The sequence below is a fragment of the Dermacentor albipictus genome, chromosome 5, assembly GCF_038994185.2.
Source record: "Dermacentor albipictus isolate Rhodes 1998 colony chromosome 5, USDA_Dalb.pri_finalv2, whole genome shotgun sequence".
Lineage (NCBI taxonomy): Eukaryota > Metazoa > Arthropoda > Arachnida > Ixodida > Ixodidae > Dermacentor > Dermacentor albipictus.
In genome coordinates, this window is record NC_091825.1 from 42,691,319 (window position 1) to 42,711,833 (window position 20,515).

A 20,515-nucleotide genomic window follows, 5' to 3' on the forward strand; every position below is an offset into this window, starting at 1 on the left:
GTCCTATTCTGTCGCCTCAGAATAGGACACACATTTGGCACACATAACTTCTTACTCACTGAAAATTATCATCGAACCCGCGGTAGATGCGAGGAGAGGCTGACCGTCCTCCACGGCCTCCTGGAGTGTCGGGCAGCCGAATCTGAGAGAAAGATACATTTCCCCCTAGCATACCGGCAGCAGAACCCCCTTCATCCTGCAATGTTACTCGGCCCAGAACCGCTATTTGAAACCAACGCAGTCCTAAGTTTTCTTAAAGATGTTGTGTTGCATGTTGTTAGCCCCACATGTTCGTAGCGTCTCCTCTCTTCAGAGGAGGCCGCTGTGATAGCTCTTTCATACAGCACATGCCTCTAGGCCCTTGTGTTTCAAGGGCTCTGGCGAGGCAGCAGTGCTCCAAGTAATTTTACCTTCTTATATATTTTCTATTTTGCATCATTCTTCTACGATGGATTTTAATGTTCATAGTATTCGTCATTAGTCATCGCCATAATATTATAGCACGTAGATTTTACGCACTTTACAGCGACTATTTTAGGCCACTTTACAGGCAAGTCACATCTTCCATAATACACCGTCAACATTACCACTTGTCATGGCGCTCTTTGGCCATACCTGACCCTTGCGCCATAAAACACCACACATCATCATCATCATCATCATCATCAGGAAATCAAAATAGAACGCGCAAGATGAAGCACAAACCTGTAAAGGCACAGTAGTGGTTTTTAGAGCATAGGTTCCGTGGCCACTGCTGCTGCCAATATGCCCTGCGCAGCCCGATGACGCCAATGTATAGCCGCTGACTGCAGCGCCAGCAAACAGGGGGTGTATCCACGAGCGGTGATGCGGCAAGGTGTCACACGTGCCGTCCACGCAAGCTGACCATGTCATGGAAGCCAGCAACACCAGGTAGGATGCAGCAGCTCAGTTGTGCCGATGGAACACGCGCGAAACCCCCACCTGTCGTAGCGTAGATCCCTCCGTGCGCAGAGTAGCTCTGTAAAAGTACAGTAGTGGTTTTTAGTGCGTAGGTTCCGTGGCCACTGCTGCTGCCAATGGGTGCGGCTTTTCGGCCGCACCCAAGCCTTTAGCGCATCTACGCTTCCACGTGCGACCGATCAATGTAATGACCCCCCTGATAATGTCATCTGTATTCATGACCATGTGGCAGTTAAGAGATAAAATACTAACCATCTGTGACTGTTCCTGCTAACCATATGGTCACTTGAAGACATGTTTATAGATTTTATAAGAACCTCATGTAGACCCACTGAATTTTGTATAGTGCCTACTAAGTATAATATTATTACAATATCAAACCAAATCTACTAAATTTTACGATTGTATAATAGCTGGTTCTTGAATTTATTTTGTTTGTTTTTGTGTTCTTGTTAAAAAATTATTGTATAGTCCCCCTCACATATTACTCCTGCACGGAGCTTGCGAGCTATCTGTAAATGAATAAATTAATTAATAAAAAGCCCAAATCATTTCCCGTTTTTTCTTTTTCTTTCTTTCTTGCGTCGGTGACACGAAGGCGCCTACATACGCCTCCCGTGCCTATAGTCCTAGCCTCGTATTCCGAAATACGCCTTAACTTTAAGCCCATGCTTGAATATGTCAAAAAAAGAACATTCGACAGAACCTATCTCAGGATGAATGACGACGGTAATGTGATAAGCACTGAAGCAGTGCATTTATGCACCGTACTGTCACCGCCGAAATATTTAAGGAGTGTGCGCAGCCGGCCTGCTCTGTCACGCTTCCCGCTGGCCACGCTGAGCCATATAGCACCGCCGCGGCGAGGTCTCCACGTGGCGCATGTGCGAAAAGATATGCTCAGACGAGATTGCCAGAAAATGTACGACGCAGGTTTTACTCCACCCTGCATCAGAGAAATTTAAATATTTTTTGTCATTGAAGAGCGGCACGTACCCAGTACCCAAGTCGGCGTCAAAGATTATCTTTGAGGAGTGGCAGGTATCAAATTATACATAGCTAGTGAAAGTTATCGTGAAAGATGTTTAGTGGAGATTGGCACCACGCCCAGTTGCACATACCCAGTGAACGAAACTGAGACCACAGAGGTCCACTGAAGCGGTGCAAACTACCTACTTTCACATACCCAATGATCCAAGTTCCGGTGAAAGCGTTTTAGGAAGAGCGACGCAGAAGGAGTACCACCTACCCAGTAACAGCGGCTATGAAAAAAAGTGTAAATTGCTCTGAAATTGAGGCTAATTTAGGCCCGCATAAAACGTAATAAACGAAGCCACAAAAATTATGAGACATTCCACTCGGTGAAGGTGGATGGCCAGCGAAGCTATGCGCTGCAAGACTGGTGTATGCAAACCAGTATTGCATCATCACAGAATGCATGTCACAACCCACTGATGCGCGAGATCATGAGGCTGATGCCATTTTAAAACGCGTTATGCTGTGCGCGGGTACACCCTCCTTATCGTTATAAGGCAACGAGCTTGACTTTCTTAGACGGCCGGCACGAGTTCTGTGAACTGCAGTCGTGTGCGTCTTGTAAGGTTGTTGATTCCATTGTTTTCTCACGTGCGCTTTGAGCGGGCTATATAAAGCGCAACAGGGTCGTGGAATAAAACCTGTCGGAACTTAGAGATCATCCTGTCACTTGTCTGTCCTTTTTCCTTCATACCCAAACTTTGCGACCCTATGGGCAAGCCAAGAATACCCTGAATATGTTCGGTATAATACTAATTGTTGTGCTACAAACATGACCATGTCTCTATCTCAAATTATTATTTCTACGGAAAGCTCAGTTTTCGGATCTGTGAATTGCCAGAGAAGACAAAATATTTGCACTCCAAAATTTAGTTTGGAAATAGAGATTATTGTGTGCCTTAATAACAATATTTCGGTCCTTGGCATCTCCATTGCAGTGGGTTTGTGTCATATTTAAGATATTGTCGTCGTCGTTGTCGTTAAAGTCATCCTTCCATGGAAGAAGTGATATCATCGCTGTCACGACTGAAGTTATGAGGACACCTCCAAACCCGAGTAAGGCGACCAGCGTACCTGCCGCTTTTATCGCGCGTGCCGCGCCATTCGCTGCACTGGCAGCGACTGTAGGCGCCTTCTGCGTGCTGCTCTACTTCGTCCTGGCCGACCACCGCCAGAAGAGGTCGTTGTGCTGCTCGGACGTCGCAAGGACACTACTGTCCTTCTGCAACCGAAGCGTCGACCCGTGCTCAGACTTCGCGGCCTTCGCCTGCTACCACGGCAAAACACTCGACGAACGGCCGCTGGGCAGGAACGCGGTCAAGCTCTCGGTCATTTACCCGACAATGCAGGGCCGTCTCCGCAATCCCGCTGCCGATTCCTTGCGCAGTCACCACAGGTATGACGCCTCGAGGCACCGCAGTGCTTTTGTCGCAGTAGTGATATCGATTGATCAGCAGGAGGACGTGGAGCTTTATCTTAGAGCAGCGCACGAGCCCTGGCTTAACCGAAAGCCTAGGACAAAGCAATTTCTGGTGGGCCTGAGCAGGCCTCAGATTTGCCGTTCACGGAAGCCTCGACTAGCACGGGCTTTAGCGCACAGGTGGGCACTCTGCATAGTTGCAAGCCATTATGCGTGAAGCTCAAGTGGCACGTTCTAAACACTAACACCTACTTATCTTAACAAACAAAATAAAAAAACTATTCTACATATATTTTGCTTGAATCTTCAAAAATAAAGTCTTAATTCTTTTTGTTTCAACAAAAACGAACTTTATTACCACCAAAGAAAAAATACACTAAAAACTGCTTTGATACGCTCTGATAGTGACCAATTTCGCGATTTCACTAGTTCATTGCCCTCGATACGATTATTGATTTTAAATTACGTCCTTTTAAAGATCTTTAGTTATTGCCCAAATTAGAAATCGCATTATGGTAGCTGCAGCGCACGAATGACTTCCACCTTAACCGCATTTGCAGTGTTCTTGTAGCTCTAAAGTTCATACATGAGAAGTGATTCGACGAGCGAGCAACAGAGTTGGTGGGGCAGTGCGTTTTCCATACTTGTTTATCTCTCCCAAATCTTTCGCAAATTTTGCGAACTTCGCCTCATTCTGCGCTTTTGCTAGTGCCGCATTGAGTTTTTAAAAACTAAGCTTTATTCGTTTTAAAGCTGTCTCATGATGCACTGCCTCGCAAAAAAGCCTAGTGCGCAGCAAAGGACGAGCCATAAAAAAAGAGGGTCACACACACGCGCACACACCCACGCCACACGCACGCACGCACGCAAACGCACACACACACACACACACACGCGCACGCCTACACGCACACACGCGCACACACACACAGGCGGCCGTGTAGAGCACTTTTGCGTTGTATGTCACCTCGTCCTTGTCTCGATGTACCTGCGCTCTAGGTTGTTGCCGAAAATTCAACACCAGCTGGCGCGACTATCCATTCTTCTGCGATATGGCGGCGCAAGATTGCTAAAAAAAATCCAAGTAAATGGGAGTTTCGCTCGAATAGAGAAGCACTGACAGTGATAGGAAGGTTTTTTTTTTCGTTGCGCTTGAACTGTACACCATTTGTTCTTACTGTGCGCAGGTGCGCCTAAAAAAAAGTCACAGGCCTGCGAGGCACACGCGGCACAGTCACAGTGTAAGTGGGAGGAGCGGCTCCATGAGAGCTCAATTTTCGGCACTGCACAGTAAAGTGTTTTCGCGGCGAAGTCTCTTTGCGTTGTTTTCACTAGAACGATCTGAACTGCCCGCCAGGCGTCGACGGCGAGTTGCGGTTTATGCTGCTCTCTGCACCGCGGTCTGCTGAGTCCGACGTTGCCTGGTTGCAAGAATAATAAATGTCGGTACCTTGCACTCCTATTTTTTTTTTTGTCTAGTAACATTACCTCATACAACGCTCGAGCATGCAGCCCACCTAAATGGGTGGAGCTCCTGCGCTCGCGCTTCGTATAGAGACGGACACGTTCCACCGGGATCAAATGTGTTAGCTATTCCTCCGTCTTGCAGCTACAATCTTTTCACACCATTTCTGGATAGTACGTGTCGAACTCAGGGGGGCCACAACCGAACAGGTTTGAAATTCCTGACGAAAAAAAGCATACGTGTAGACCTCATAACTCGTACCTAGTACTAGTTTGAATTTGATGGATTACGTCTACTATGAGTGAGCTCTCTCTCTCTCGACGTGACCACTCCCGCTCCTATCGACACATATACTGCGAAGGCCAAGCTGGAGGCTAAATTTAGCCCCCATTGCGCCATCCGTGGTGTGATAATGGCGCCATCTGTGCGTGAGACACATGCTGTTCGTGTAATCACTTTTTTCCTCTATACAACGATACCCAGCGGCGCATCCAGGTGCCTACTTTGGGGAAGGGGGGAGGGGCCGGTTCCTTAATGCTATTGGGAAGAGGGGGTTGCGCAACTAAGCACACCTCTGTAATAAAGTTGTCATGATTTGTACTCAATTGCATCCCTTAGTGCCTTTTTCATCGACACCTTGCAGACGACCATGTGACCAGTTTGAAAACAAGTTGTTCACACCGGTTGGCATGGCAATACCTCGTAACGGCACTAAAAACTAAATACTGTGAGGAGACAAATAAGTGAAGTACAACTGACACTTCACTTCTTCATTACTGAGAAGAATGCAAGCAAGAAAACAAACATTTTCACATTTCATTTGAAGTGGTTTCAGAAGTACAGAGAAAGAAAAAATTGAGAAATGTTTTTTTTATTATTCTATTTTCAAACGATACGAATGAGTGTCCATAAACATGGACATTAGTTGTCAGCATGGTAAAAATAAGATGAACAATTTTACCCTTCATGCCCAAAACTCCGAACTTTGTTTTGCAATCTTTGTTCCTGCATAGCATTGCATTTTCAATTTTGCAAAATTCTGGAAAGTTGTCGAAACCATTTTCTCGTGTCACCGTCAGACAGCTAGGCTGGTCTGGTCTGCAGCTGCTGGTCTACTTTTGTACCTTTGTTCCCTGCTACCATTTCGATTTCGGTTAGTTCCGGTTAATTTTTTGGCCTCGCGTCCTGCTTGAAAAACAGGAGAGAACACACCTGTTTTTGTCCTAAGTGCAAAATGTTGCGTCGCGACAGTATTCGACCGACGCGACGCAACACCGACCCACTACCTATGAAACCGTGATTACGTGCAGCTGTAGTTGGCGTCTCTGCGTGGAGCACGGATTCAGCCGCACGGCGAACTAGCCCTGGAGGTCTGTCGTCTAACCCATCTGAGGAGGTTGAAACAAAATCCGCGAGATAACGTGGGGCAAAACATGGAAAAGGACACACCAAATCTACACACTCACAACTTATGTCCACAAACGGTGCACCGAGAGCTCTACGTTCACAACTTCTGCCCGCAAACGTGGACGCGCTTTGTACACGTCTGATAAATGCGACTTTTGGATTTCAATGCCTTGGAACTTTTTTAAAGGAGTCACGAAGGACAATGCTATAGATTTCACCCGCCGTATTCCATATACAAGAAGTATTAATTGCGAGAAGTGGAAAAGCCTACAGCGTTGGTCGCCGCGCGCTTCGCGAGTTTTTTGCCGCCAGTTTGTGTGTTTTATATCCGCCGCTGAAGGTGACTTGTACTGTCCTCTTTTGGAGCGTAAGGCACGCTGTGTGCGACGACAATCGCGAGTTTGAATGCCACTGAACGGTTTCCAGATCTATTGGTACTGATAGTTGACTCGTACCAGTACGGACTCCTAACATACTTGTGCGGAGTAAGGGAGCGTGTGTTTCTGGGTAAAGGAGAGAGAGAAGGGAAAGCTCCCTCCTCGCTGCCGCGCTGATAGCCAACTTATTTAAACAACCTTCTAGTTTATAAAGTGGCAAAATTGGTGTTGGGGAGGAAGTTACTGGCTTGTTTTCAACAAATGCGGTCGTTGCGTTAGCCAGTTTCGCGCCTAACAAAAGGTAGAAGTGCTCGCCGCGGGCAGCGATAGTCATCTCTGCGGCTTCGAAAATTCCACGTGGCGAAAAATCGCTTTCGAGGGTGGTGGAAGCGAGGGGGGGCATAACTTAATGGGTTTGGGAGCGGCGCGATCGCCCAACCGCCCCCTCCCCCTCCCCTTGGATCCGCCATGGACGATACCAAAGAAAGGAAAGTGGATTGTACGTTTTCGAATCTATAAGCGATAATGCTATAACATGATTTCGTTAGTAGGATCTTGATGAGGGCTAGTTGGTTCATATTTAGAACTGAGGTTCAACAGCGCGAATAAAACAAGGACACGAGGAAACAAATACCACAGACAAGTGCTGCCACAGCGCTTGTATGTGGTATTTGTTTCCTCGTGTCCTTGTTTTATTCGCGCTGTTGAACCTCAGTTCTAAATGGCTTCGTTACATGTTCTCTCAGCCAGCTGTCTCATTACAACGACTTAAAACGCGTTTCGAGTAAAAAGAATGAATACCATGCCAGTCTTGAACATCGCCCCCCCCCCCTGCCAGCACAACTACTCTATGCTTTGAACAGGCCACGATCACACGCATACTTGAATCATGCCAACGCCAACCAGCTATTTGAGATGACGGAGTCGAGCACACGATTTACGCGGACGATGTGCACAGGCGGCAACGATGGTAACATAGAGCAAGGACTGCAGGAGGCGATCAACGTCACGGAGGAATACCTCGTCCCCATGGGACTCACGAGCTCAATTAGGAAATCCGAACTCTTACCGTACAGGCCAAAAAGAATGGGACACAAACCCAAGGGCTGGAAACACCAGGAAGAAACCGGCACCACTCTGCGTACGAGCGACGGCAAAATCATCCCGAGGGTAGATTCTATCCGTGTCCTCGGGATGACGACCGAAGCCAACGTTTCCGACAACCAAACGATCGTCCGTCGCACCAAGAAGGCGGACAAAGCCATTAGACTCATCAAGAGAGCCACCAACCGACAGCAAGGCCTACGCTAAAACAACGTCGTAAGGTTGGTGCACGCCTTCGTTCTTTGTCACTTTGCCTATGCCGCTGCAATGCACGAATGACAGAGGGTGGAGAGGAACAAACTCAACGCGCTCCTGAGAAAGGTGAATAAGGGAGCCCTGGGATTACCCTTATATGCGAAGGTCAAGAGGCTCATGCAGCTGGGCATGCACAACGCTCTAAAAGAGATTGCCGAGGCGTAATAGAAAACTCAATACATGATACTCTACACCACTCAGTCTGGAAGACAAATCTTGAACAGGGTAGGCATCTCGCCCGCCACGGTTGAAGATAAGTATTGGGAGATGCAGAGGAACTTGGGGGGGGGGGGGGGGCTGTATCATGGTCTTGACCGTTCCGAGGAACGTGCACCTAGTACACAACGTGGGCAGAAGGCGAGCCCAACGTCCTGCTCGAGAAAGCCAGGGAACTAGCAGACGAACGCACTTTTTGTCGATGCGGCGTTCGAACACAGCAGGCGAGCGTTCACCGCGGTCTGCCTGGATGGTAGGAGAAACGTCACGAATTCCGCGTCGCTATATACAGCAGATTCAGAGACGGCCAAACAGGTAGCCATCGCCCTGGCACTCCTGGATGTCAAGAGAACCGGAATACACAGTGGCTCGAGAGCGGCAGTGAGAGCCTTTGCCAAGGGCACCGTTTCCGGACAGGCCCTGGCGACCGTCTGCAGCAAGGACGTTAACCCGCATGCGGTCATTTGGTTTCCCGCACACGTGGGAGAAATTGACGGAGCTCCGACTAATCTCAACGAGTCGGCTCACGACGCGGCGCGAGAGCTTACAGAGCTGGTGGCGCTAAGGCAGCCAGGCTTGGAGGTTACGTGCTGCAGGGACCATCTTCTCTCATACAAGGAACTCACGAAACACTTTTACTTGACGCACAAATCATATCCACCTCCGCACATAAAGCTAAACCTACCCCAAGCTCTCACCCTCAGGCTCTTGCAGACGGGAACTTATGCGAATCCCCTTTTAATAAGCAAAATATTTCCCGAAGCCTTGGCTTCATCTACTGGCACTCGATGTGGTAGCGTAGCAGACTAAGAACATACTCTCTGGCGGTGCTCCGCGTAACGCAGCGACAAGGACAACACCAAAGAGCACTGGGACGCGCCTCTCCGTAGCCCGGAACTAGAAGAGACAGTCCATCGGGCCCGCGATACGGCCGAGAGGCCTTTCTGTCCCGACATCGGAGCGGCCAACTTCGGGCTAGGAATCTTGCCCGACCTGAAGGACCTGAATAAAATTTTCGATACCATACCATATCATGTGTTATGATAATTTTCGTACCACGGCACATACCTACAGCGGGAGACTGGCGAAGTAGCGGCTGATTCATTTGAAATCAATAAGGAATACACGCCCGTATACGAGTTGTCCCATTGCGTAGCACGGGTGCACGAGAGCACACGCGAACGCGCCTTCACGTCAAAGAGGCGGGAAAGAAATGGCCAAAATATTAGCGTTTAACACTTCACGAAGCTTCGTATCACATAGATTCGAATATGTGCATTGTATCTGCATAATTTCTATATATTTATTAGAATGTTTATCTCTAAATTTTTAATCACTTGTTAATAACTTATTTCTTTATTTACTCATTTATTTACTTACTAATTTAATTTTAATCTACGTGCACACGATGTTAAAGCATGGAGACCACAGCGAAATACACATGATAGATAAGTATTGAATAAAGCACTACACAAAGGATGAACATAACTTTGCTATAGGTCGTCTTATGCTTCTTCGCCCAGTTTATTCCCATCCGCTATTGTTCACGGGAGAAGAGACAGCGTCCATGTATCTATTCTTGTAAAAGGGAGAGAGATAGCGGAGGAATAAAAGGCATGGAGGTTAACCAGACTGAGTCTTGCCAAAAGTGATCCAAGCAGAGTACGGCTGATTATTTCTTGAGTTTTCCGCTATTCTTTAAAAATCGCCTGTGGAAGAGTGTACAATCCTTGACCTTGAGCTGAATTATCCGAGGAGGCGGACACTACTAGCATACGAATTAGAAACACATATTCAGCTAATTTAGAAACATTAACAAACTTCTGATTTTTTCGAGCTCATATTGCAATATACGAATTGTGGCAGGTGAGCTTGCAAGACTTGGAATGAATCCTTGGGATCACTTGAGCTTTCGGACTGTTGCTAGGTTTTTGTGCCTGTATTTAAAATAAAAGTCTCGCACCTTGGAAGCACATCAGAGATTAGGCCTAATTAATGTAAAATAGAAAAGGTCTTTAAGATTAACGGGAGCGTTTTACGGCTTGTCACGTAAAAAATATACCTTACTGAAAGCGCAGCAGCACTTGTCGCTTATATGCGCGTTCCAATACATATTAGACAGGTTATTGTTACACTCAAATATTTAAAGTTCAGTACCTTGTATACGATAGCAGAAAATTGTTTCGCGTGTTATGTGAAGGTAAGCGCCTATGTCAACATTGATAAGGCATGCCCAATTGCTCACGCCATGCTTATTCGTTATTCTTCTTAGCATTCAAGTCGCGCTGGTGAACAATGGTATTCAGCAACAACATTCAATGAAAACAGTGAACAGACAGTGGCAATACAAGGCCAGGAAATACTTCGGGTAAAAGAATATATATACTTTATGTCTTGGTATATGGGTAAACGAAGACAACAGATATATGGAAACACGGGAAAAAAAACAATAACAATAAAGGGGAAGAGAAATGCAGCCATAATGAAGCACAGAGTGCTATCGGGATACAATACGTACGAGGTGCTCCGGGGTATGTGGAAAGGTGTAATGGTTGCTGTACTTACTTTTAGAAATGCGGTTGTTTGCTTGAAATCAGGGGTACAAGCAAGACTCAATGGTAACCAAAGGTCAGTGGGTCGCCTCGCATTGGGCGCTCACGGGAAGACTACAAATGAAGCTGTGCAGGGTGATATGGGCTGGACTAGTTTTGAAGTGAGGTAAGCTCACAGAAAAATTGATTATGAAGAACTACTGATGAATATGGAAGAAAGTAAATCGGTTGGGAGAGTTTGGAGGTATCTGTACAGGAAAGACATTGATTCACTGTTGAGGAAGAGAAGTAGGAAGCTTACCAGCAAGCATGCGGCCTGTAAGGTGAGCAACACAGCAACAAAGAACGTCAAGCGGAAAGTCAGAGAGGCTGAAACACTCTCATGGGTGGCGGCAATGGAAAAGAAACCTGCCATGAGTAACTACTTAAGAAAAAAACGAAATCAGGAAAAAGACAATGTATGGTAACTCAAAGGGCAGGTCATTACTTTTCGAAGCAAGATCAGGACTTTACTTCATCCGTGCCGAAGACACACTTTTCACGATTGAGCGTTAATCCTGCCGATTTTGTTGCCAGTGGTGCTGCTCGTAGGCGCTTATCATGTTCCTGTTGTGCTGTGCTCCACACGAGTATGTCGTCGATACAGACGCGGGTACCGTCAAAAATGTTGCCGATCGCTTTCTGGAACACTTCGCTCGCTGTGCATATCCCGAAGGGCAGCCTTAAAAAGCGGTACTTTACGAACGGCGTGGCAAAAGTGCAAATTTTTGAAGTTTTTTTATCGAAGGGGATTTGATGAAAACCACAGTTAGCATCAAGCTTGCTGAATGCCTTTGCACTTGCAAGCTCGGACTCGATTTCTTCTCTGGACGGCAGCTCATAATGATCGCTCTTCACGCACTGGTTTATGTGCCTGGGGTTCATGCAAACACGCAAAGGGCCGTCTTTTTTTCCGGCGATGGCAAGGAGGCTTACCCACTCAGCGGCTTCTTGCATTTTTCGGATGATTCCTTGACGTTCCATGAGGGTCAGCTCTTGGCGCAGTGGCTCACGAAGCGCATGCGGAATTCGGCGTGAGGGCAGCGATACTGGGCTTTCTCCTTCATTCAGCTCGAGGCTGTTCCTTTATGCATCCTAGGCCTTGGAACAGCTGCAGAAACTCACCGAAAACTTGTGTCTTCAAATCAGCAGGCCTTTGAATCGTTTCTACCCTTGAAACTACTCTGAAACGTTCGCAAGCCTGAAGGCCCAGTAGCGCTTGCTTTCCTTGACCACAAAGAAATCAGTCAATTCTTCAATTTTGCCGATGCGAAATGACAGCGTAACAGTTCCAAAGTGCTTTATTAGTCCGCCCCCGTAGCTCTTCAGCAGCGTGGAAGATGGTGTAAGACGCCTTCCTTCAGTCACCTTGAGAAAAAGGGCGTGAGGAAGCAAGTTGGCTTGTGCACCCGTGTAAATTTTCATGCGTATTGAGTGATTAGACAGTGCTGTCGGGATTATCCAGTGTTAGTCCCTCGTAACATCGTTTATGCTCACGGCCAAAATCTGGAATTCGTCGTCCGATTCCGCTTCAGTCTGCGGTGGACAGTGAACTTCTTGAATGCTTTTCTTTGTTGTGCAGCACACTGCGACGTGGTTTCTTTCCTGACATATGCCGCACGTTCTTCCCCACGCTGGGCGTTTTCTCGGCTCGTGACTTTGGTTGCAATACGGGCACTGGCGAATATATTTGTTTGCGGCGCTTTCCTGCTGGGCTTGCTTTTTTCGTACGGCATTTAGCTTGACCTCGTCCTTTTCCCACGCTTGGTTTTGGCTAGCAGCTAACTCAACCGCTTTGCAGGGTTCTATTGTCTTATCCAGGGTGAGATCATTCTCCCGTAGAAGCCGCGTCCGGAGCTTCTTGTCTGCCGTTCCGCACACCAGCTGGTCTCGAACCATTGATTCCTTGAAGTATTTAAGCTGGGCATCGCGTAGGAACTGTTCGAACGGTTCCCCGTCTCGCTGATGCAGAGTTCTGAAGATGTAGCGCTCATGGGTCTCGTTTCGCTTTCGCGTGCAATATTCTTCAAACTTCTTCACAATAACGCTGTAGTCCTTACGCTCCTCGGGTGACAGTTTGAACGTGTTGAATATACCAGTTGCTTCCTGACCTGCTACGTGGAGGAAGACTGCAGCCTTCTGACCGCTCGAGCGTTCACTCGTATACGAAGTTGCCTTGAAGTACAGGTCCATTCCCTGGCTGAATTTCTGCCAGTTTTCGGCCGCCGCCTCAGAAAGCACTAGGGGATCAGGGGGCGGAAGTACTTCCATGGAACTGGCTTAGTCTAAGCGGAAATGAGAGTGATAAGAAACTTCTGACATCACGTGTCGATCAAGATAGCATGCCGACGCAGACAACTCTCGAGCTTGGGGTGAAGAGTAACAATTCTCTATTGGACGCATGCGCCTTTTTATCAGCCTCCCGGCTGACATGCGTACACAGCATGGTTGCCAATCTTGAGGACCCTGGTTGCCAGGCCCGATACACTCATAACATCCATTCATCCATCCGTCCGCTCGGCTACGTTACACGTATAACTAAAACGTGAAAATCGCCCGCCGCTCCGCTGTGGCTTAGCGGGGCAACTCGGAAAGGAGCGGATCGTAATGATGCTCAACTAAGCAACTTTAGTGACGCTACTATCGAGATATTTAGCGCGAGAGAAGTTTAGAGTATCGGTGAAAAAAAGTAAGCAGGAAAGAGAATGATACGACCGGATCCATTGCAAGCATAGGCAGTGGTACAAGGTAGATGTGTCAGGAACAGAAAAAAAAAACGCTGGAATAAAAAGCACGTTTAGCATACCAGATTAACTCAAAGAGGCTAGGTTACCATTTCTCGACACCATGTTTCAATAATATTTGGGGTTTTACGCGCCAAAACCACTTTCTGATTATGAGGCACGCCGTAGCGGAGGACTCCGGAAATTTTGACCACATGGGGTTCTTTAACGTGCACCTAAATCTAAGTACACAAGTGTTTTCGCATTTCGCCCCCATCGAGATGCGGCCGCCGTTGCCGGGATTCGATCCCGCGACCTCGTGCTCAGCAGCCCAACACCATAGCCACTGAGCAACCACGGCGGGTGCCGTGTTCCAAAGGGAATGCCAATAAACCATCATCATTATCATCAGCATCATCATCATACTAACACTGGTCTGAGCAGAACGAACAGTAAATGTTATTTCTTGTCCCAGCGTTAGTTTTTGTAAGTTAATGAACACGAAATAATGAGTGATTGATTTATTGCTCGCTTGCTTGCTTGATTGATGCATTCATTCATTCATTCATTCATTCATTCGTTCATTCATTCATTCATTCATTCATTCATTCATTCATTCATTCATTCATTCATTGAATTATATTTCATTACGCGCTAAGCAACGCTACGGTTTCCCATCGGTCTCCTGTACTATCGACTTGTGACACTTGCAACACAATTGATTGGCACCGCGCCTCATCACTCCAGCGTTGTGAGACACCTGGTAAATGTAGGGCGATGTATCTTCTGCGAAGAGAGCGGTCTAGCCTACGTGCTGATTCACGCCATTATGGCGCGGCACGTGCGGTTAAAACGACGTCCGGTGAGTACAAGCGCCGCGCTAAACCTTGCCATTGCTATCAATGCTTCACCCTTCATTCGAAAGAAATGACGTGAAGTCCACGCAAAATAGCATGCGCACGCACATACGCATGGCCGTCTTATAGTGTAGTTCCTCGCTTCAACGAATTATTCGCTCTTTTTCGCCAGTCACTATAGCTTAAGACCGGAAGAAGTACCCCACCTACACAATCTTTCGCGCAACCTGAAGAAGGTTGTGGGCAGGCTTGGGGTGCAGCTCGTTTTTCCCGCTCCAGAAAAGCTATCCAAGCTATGCCCTCGCATCTCCGGCAAGAAATCCGTAAAAGGTGGATCTGGAAAAAAGCATACCCGGCCATATGTGCGGTGCCAATCAGGAGTGGTATACGAGACAGCGCTGTCCTGCTGAAAAGCCTATGTAGGCCAAACTGGCAGATGCCTGAAAGATCGACTGAGGGAGCACCAACGAAATTTCAAGAACAGCGAAGACGTGCGCTTAGTACAGCACTGCAGTTCCTGCAAGAAGTATTCGCCGCATTTTCAGAGTGCGAAGATATTAGGTAGGGGCATAGACCAGAGAGCACCAGAGCTACTGGAAGCCTTCCATATAAAGAGAAAGGGCAGTGATTGCATTAGTGATACGTCAATTGTGTTATAAGTTCGGCATGTGACATTTGTTCTGCAAGAAGATAAGATGTACTTCGTGAGGTGTTGAGGTGGCACGCGTTCTTTATCTCCGAACACACATGCGCGAAGCAGCATGTGCGTTCAACTTCATTCAACTTCTTTTCATGGCCTAAAATCAGTTGTGAGTGCAGCAATTGTCCATGTCTGTCAGCGTTCCTTTCTTTCGTGCGTGTTATTTTGGCGCTGCTGTTATGCCAAGGCGGATTTAAAGTGGTGGCGAAGGCTGGGCCGAAAAGTGGTTTAGCGCGACTGCAGCACAACCAGAGGATGGGGGGCAAAACACTCATATAAAGAAATAATAAAGCTACAAAATTGGAATGTAATCTGCCAATAGAAAAGAAAAAATATATTAGCACCTTGTTTTATGAAAGAGGTAAGTGATTTTATGAAAACCTGGCAAATTTTGTATTTTTGCAACACTCTTGACCTGCCCCCTATTCATGAGTGTGCGGTGCATTACTGCGCGTCTTTGCAGGCCTTGTTTCGATACCCGGCTAACCCGGCCACAGTGGCGGGAGCTTACGAAGCGATTTCTTATCGCCAGCTGTCTGCGATGGCGGCAGAGCAGCTCGTATAGCGGCCTTGACGGAGACTTTGGATCAAATAATAGAAGAGGAAGAGGGGGTCACTCTCTTCACAGACGCTTCACTACCCAAGTTTTCATCGAAAGCAACGCTGGCAGTTACGACGCGGGATGTGCTCGTAACCTGCGCCTCCATCAAGACGTCTTTTCCAGAGGTGGCAGAAGAGGCCGCTATAGCGCTAGCACTCGCGCAGCCCAAGGTGGGAAGAATTGTCACCGACTCGCAAAAGGCGTATAACAACTACAGGAAGGGGTGGGTGTCTCTTGCGGCACTAGATATTCTCCAAAGGAAACGCGACGTACCTGAAAGGAAAGTTGAGTTAATATGGACACCGGCTCACTCTGGGCTGGAGGGCAACGAACTTGCCCACCAGTTCGCCCGAGAGATGAAACACCGGGTTGAGGAAGATGAGCCACAGTCCATATTTACTTACAGAGACATTACGAACCATTATAAGACGGAAAGGCGCCGTTACCCCGATCCTCACAAATCGCTTAGCAGAGAACAGCAAGCGATCTACAGGCAAATACAGGCAGGATCCTTCCCGCACCCTTACCTTCAAAACAAGATGTACCCGGAAAGGTACGAGAAGGATTGTAACTTCTGCAAAACTCATTTAGGCACGCTCCAACACGTCATTGGAGTATGCAATTTCATCAAGGCGATCCCCCCACCTCTTAACTGCCCCACTACCCTACCCCATGCCTCATCCACCCTTACCGAGCGATGGGAGACCTTGCTAACCAGCACCGCCCTGGAAGACCAGCTCGTCCTGATCTCCAGGGGCCAGGCGGCTAGGGAAGCATATGGGTCCCGTGAAGAGGGAAGCACTTCCATCGACGGCGTCTAAGAAGATGTCGAGCTCGGCTCAATAAAGTTGTTTCTCTCTCTCTCCCCCTGGTAAAGCCTATGAATTTAGCTCGCCGGTCTCAAAAAGCTCCTTTTGCGAAGTTTTCATCGTCCTTGCAGTCGCTTCTTTGTCACCGTTCGGTAAGATTTGCAGCCCGCTGCACCGCTGCGGCAGTTTTCTCGGTTTTGTCGTTTCCTTCGGCGTGCGGCCAGTGCGAAGTCTTTTCCCGTCTTTGCACGCTTCGCGCTCTTCTTTTGAAGCGCTTAGCGCTTCATTTCAAGATGAGCTTGCAGCATGTGAAGAAACGATGCTCCGTGGTACACTGCGACAGCGTGGATGCCGCCTTTGCCGATCAGAGCCAAGTTCTCTTGTACTTAAGTGTCAAAAATCCTGGAGAAGGTGACTGTGGGAGCCTGTCAGTTCCTACACCCTCGTTTGTAGCTTTCATCAATGCTTGCGAGCAGGTTTATGTCGCATCTAGTTCCAATATTGTGGGAAAAGAACAAGTAGGGCATGATCTGTGCATGTTGCTTCATGCCAAGGTAGAAAAATCGCTGACTGTGTGTGGTGATGACGTTTATGATGGTTTGTTTGCCCTGTTCGTCAGGGTGAGGCTGCATTGGCTTGCACGTAGAAAAAATCTTGAACTGCACAGTCAAACTACTAAACGGAAAGCCACGAAGCAAGCACTGAGGCTAAGCAAATGAAAAGGATGCAATTCCCAAGCTGTTGGCTGAATATTTTGTGAAGTTGCAGGCTATTATGCAGCCTGTGCAACAAATCAGCTTAGTCTAGTTTAACGGTTACCCGCCGTGGTTGCTCAGTGGCTATGGTGTTGGGCTGCTGAGCACGAGGTCGCGGGATCGAATCCCGGCCACGGCGGCAGCATTTCGATGGGGGCGAAATGCGAAAACACCCGTGTGCTTAGATTTAGGTGCACGTTAAAGAACCCCAGGTGGTCAAAATTTCCGGAGTCCTCCACTACGGCGTGCCTCATAATCAGAAAGTGGTTTTGGCACGTAAAACCCCAAATATTATTATTATTATTAGTTTAACGGTTGCAAAGGGTTTTTTTCTGGTTCACAGCCTGGTTTTATTCTTTTATTTTTTACTTGTGTATTTTGATTTGCTAGGATGCGACGTGGTTGCTCACAGTGGCAATGGTTTAACAATGTAGCATCTTTCATCGTTCATTCCACTATGTCACTCTTTTAGGGTACTTTTATGCCATGTACAGCCTGTTCAAGTGTCACCTATGTACTTGTGCAATATTGTCAGATAAAACGCCATACCGATAAACGAATGCCTCTGAAAGGAGACTTTCTAGGCAATGGATTAACCTAGTTTCCGTGGCGCTGGGATTAATTTTTCCACCTGCTCGCCCCCCCTGCAGTTCGGTGCTGGCAGGTATAATGAAATCAACCATTGTCATCATAACTACCACTCGGCACCACTGGCTACCAGGCCACCTTTTAGCAGGCTAGTTGCATCTCAGAGTTTTTAGTAGGATCGTTGTCAGCGCAACGAACAGAACAGCGCTGGACTTTTATCTGGCTATATTGTAGCGTACAGTACACTGATTACATGCTTTACTGCCCCGCGAATGTCCTTGCACTTCACTGTACGCTGTACTTCATGTGTACTTTTGTTGACGTAAAATTACTTCAAATTGATCCGGCTAACGACTAGAAGTACTCTGGAGATGGTACGCCGGCTCAATGTATGGTATTTGCTCCTACGTTGAGCACGTTTGAGGGTGCTAAAGCTGGCTTTAACATTGCCTTGCAGATGTAAACGCACCTTCTATGTTCTTTCAGCTGAAGAAATTAAATGTGAAGAATAATCCCAGTGTGCTCTATGGTCTGTGTTGATGCGCCTACTTATGTCATGTTTGCTTCAATTGAAGCTGTCGTAGCATTGTTTTCTATACTTTTCAATTTCCTAACTGACAACGTTCGTGGCACTTCAGGGCTTTTTCCTATCTGCACTGTGACTATTGAGATGATTAGCCAACTTAAACAATACTGCTTGTGCTGCCTGTGACATGTATTTTTTGTTTGTGTGCCAAGGGTGTGCTTTGTGACTATTTGTTTGGTTGCTGCAATAAACAATGAATATGAAACTATGAAAACCATACTTGCCGTACACTCTATTGCGAACTGCGCACTTGAGCCAGTGCTTTGTGTATCATACCTTGCTGTACTCAAAAGCTCTCAAAAGTACTAGCACCAGTATTTGCACTACGAATCATGCATGCTTCGCCAGTGTCTGGAAGTGTTGCTGCCTTTCTATGCTGCCCCTCCTTTACCAGTCACTTTCATTGCGTTCCCAATTGCACATTAACAAGGCCATAACTAGCAGGAACTCGAGCACATTTGACTGGCAAAGGTTGGGGCGCGCTGAAAGGCAGCAACCTTCGAGAGGTACGGGCTCGAAAGCGCGGATTCTACAGAAAGACCACTTTATAATTCGCGCCAAAAGCATACGTATGCGTGACGTCATTCTACGTCACGTTTGCGTAGTTTGCCCCCCAAAATCCAGGGGGCGCTGGAGTGCCCACGACCCGCCATTTTTTGGACCAATGGGCGTCTATGGAGCCTTCGCTACCAGTACATCTACCTTGGTTATGCCTGCAATAACTGACGAACTCGCCCAAGAACTCGTTTTACTCACTATACACATTGCAAACATTTCTGGAACGCCAAGTAACCTAAGCTTTAAAAAGAGTTTATCGTGACGGACGATGTCGAACACCTTACTAAAGTCAAAGAATATTGGCTCATCTGGTCAGTTAGTTCCAAGCTAGAAATGAAAGAATCACGGTAGTTACTCTTGCAATACATGCAACGCTACTCCACGTATCCGATGATTGTATACGTTTTGCGTAAAACGCGTTACATTTATGTGAGCGATATCTGTGAAAAATTAACGCTTACTAACTCAAAGGGAGTGCCACTTAGAATCTGCATCTGTGCCTGGGTCTCGCTGCTGTGCCATGTAGTCACTCTAGTGACCCTAGTGCCATATAATGACTCTAATGTGGTAGTTGAAGTTTCGCAAAAAAAATTGTCATCTTGAGTGAAGCGAATGCAGCATAACCCCTTTTCGTGTGCAGAAGAGCCCGTCCCTCCACCCAAACGTTACGTGGAGTAAACTGGAATAAAATATATTTACTAGGTAGTACTTACAACGGCTTCTATGCGTACGAGTAGGTGGATAGGCAGACCGCGCAATTCCGTCAGCGTCCGTGCTTTCTAACAACGCACTGTCACAGCGCGTCAGATTTTACTATGCGTATAAATGATTGTTCTTCGTAGGAGCTGCCTGGTAGCCTTCATGGAACACGAGCTGACTCCCGAGAAGGCTGCGATCGGCGTGCTTTCCGTGTTTCAAGGGTGGGCGCCTGGCAGCCGCCAGCTGGACTTGCTCAAGGTCGGTCTAACGCAGGCATATATATATATATATATATATATATATATATATATATATATATATATATATATATATATATATATATATATATATATATATATATATATAGCAAGCTGGGAGCAAGCTCAGCATATTATATCATATGATATCATAAGAAGCCAAGAAACATTGACACCAAGGACAACATAGGGGAAATTAGTGTGTTATTTCCCCTATGTTGTCCTTGGTGTCAATGTTTGTTGGCTTCTTATGATATGACAAATGAAATCGGGACCCTCGGTTAACCCCCTTTCTTCTCGTTTATATATATATATATATATATATATATATATATATATATATATATATATATATATATATACATGCTCAGCTTGCTCCCAGTGCGGTATAATATGTGCACTGTAAATATACAGGGCGGAAGCCACCCATAAACGAGCACTTTCAAAATTCCCGCGCAAGCTCTGCGCAATGCATCGCGGCCTTGTCGCGTCGATTTCGCGGACGATGCTCTGTGAGCGCATTTTCAAACCAGTCACTTTGGGCCTGTGAAAACGACTACATCTCATTAC

At 47.0% G+C, this 20,515-nt stretch overlaps 1 protein-coding gene across 2 annotated transcripts in view; it reads left to right on the plus strand.

Moving 5' to 3' along the window:
- The first annotated feature begins 734 nt into the window (after positions 1-734).
- Positions 735-20,515, plus strand: part of LOC135900542 (uncharacterized) — a 40,573-nt gene continuing 20,792 nt past the window's right edge. Inside the window, exons 1-2 of one of the 2 annotated variants that reach the window (XM_065430022.2) lie at positions 735-912; positions 19,832-19,946. In XM_065430022.2, the coding sequence (XP_065286094.1) occupies positions 893-912; positions 19,832-19,946 (135 nt within the window). In that variant the 5' untranslated portion in view covers positions 735-892. Of the gene's footprint in view, positions 913-2,963; positions 3,374-19,831; positions 19,947-20,515 lie in introns of those variants that run through there. The other variant, XM_065430020.1, reaches the window with a different exon arrangement.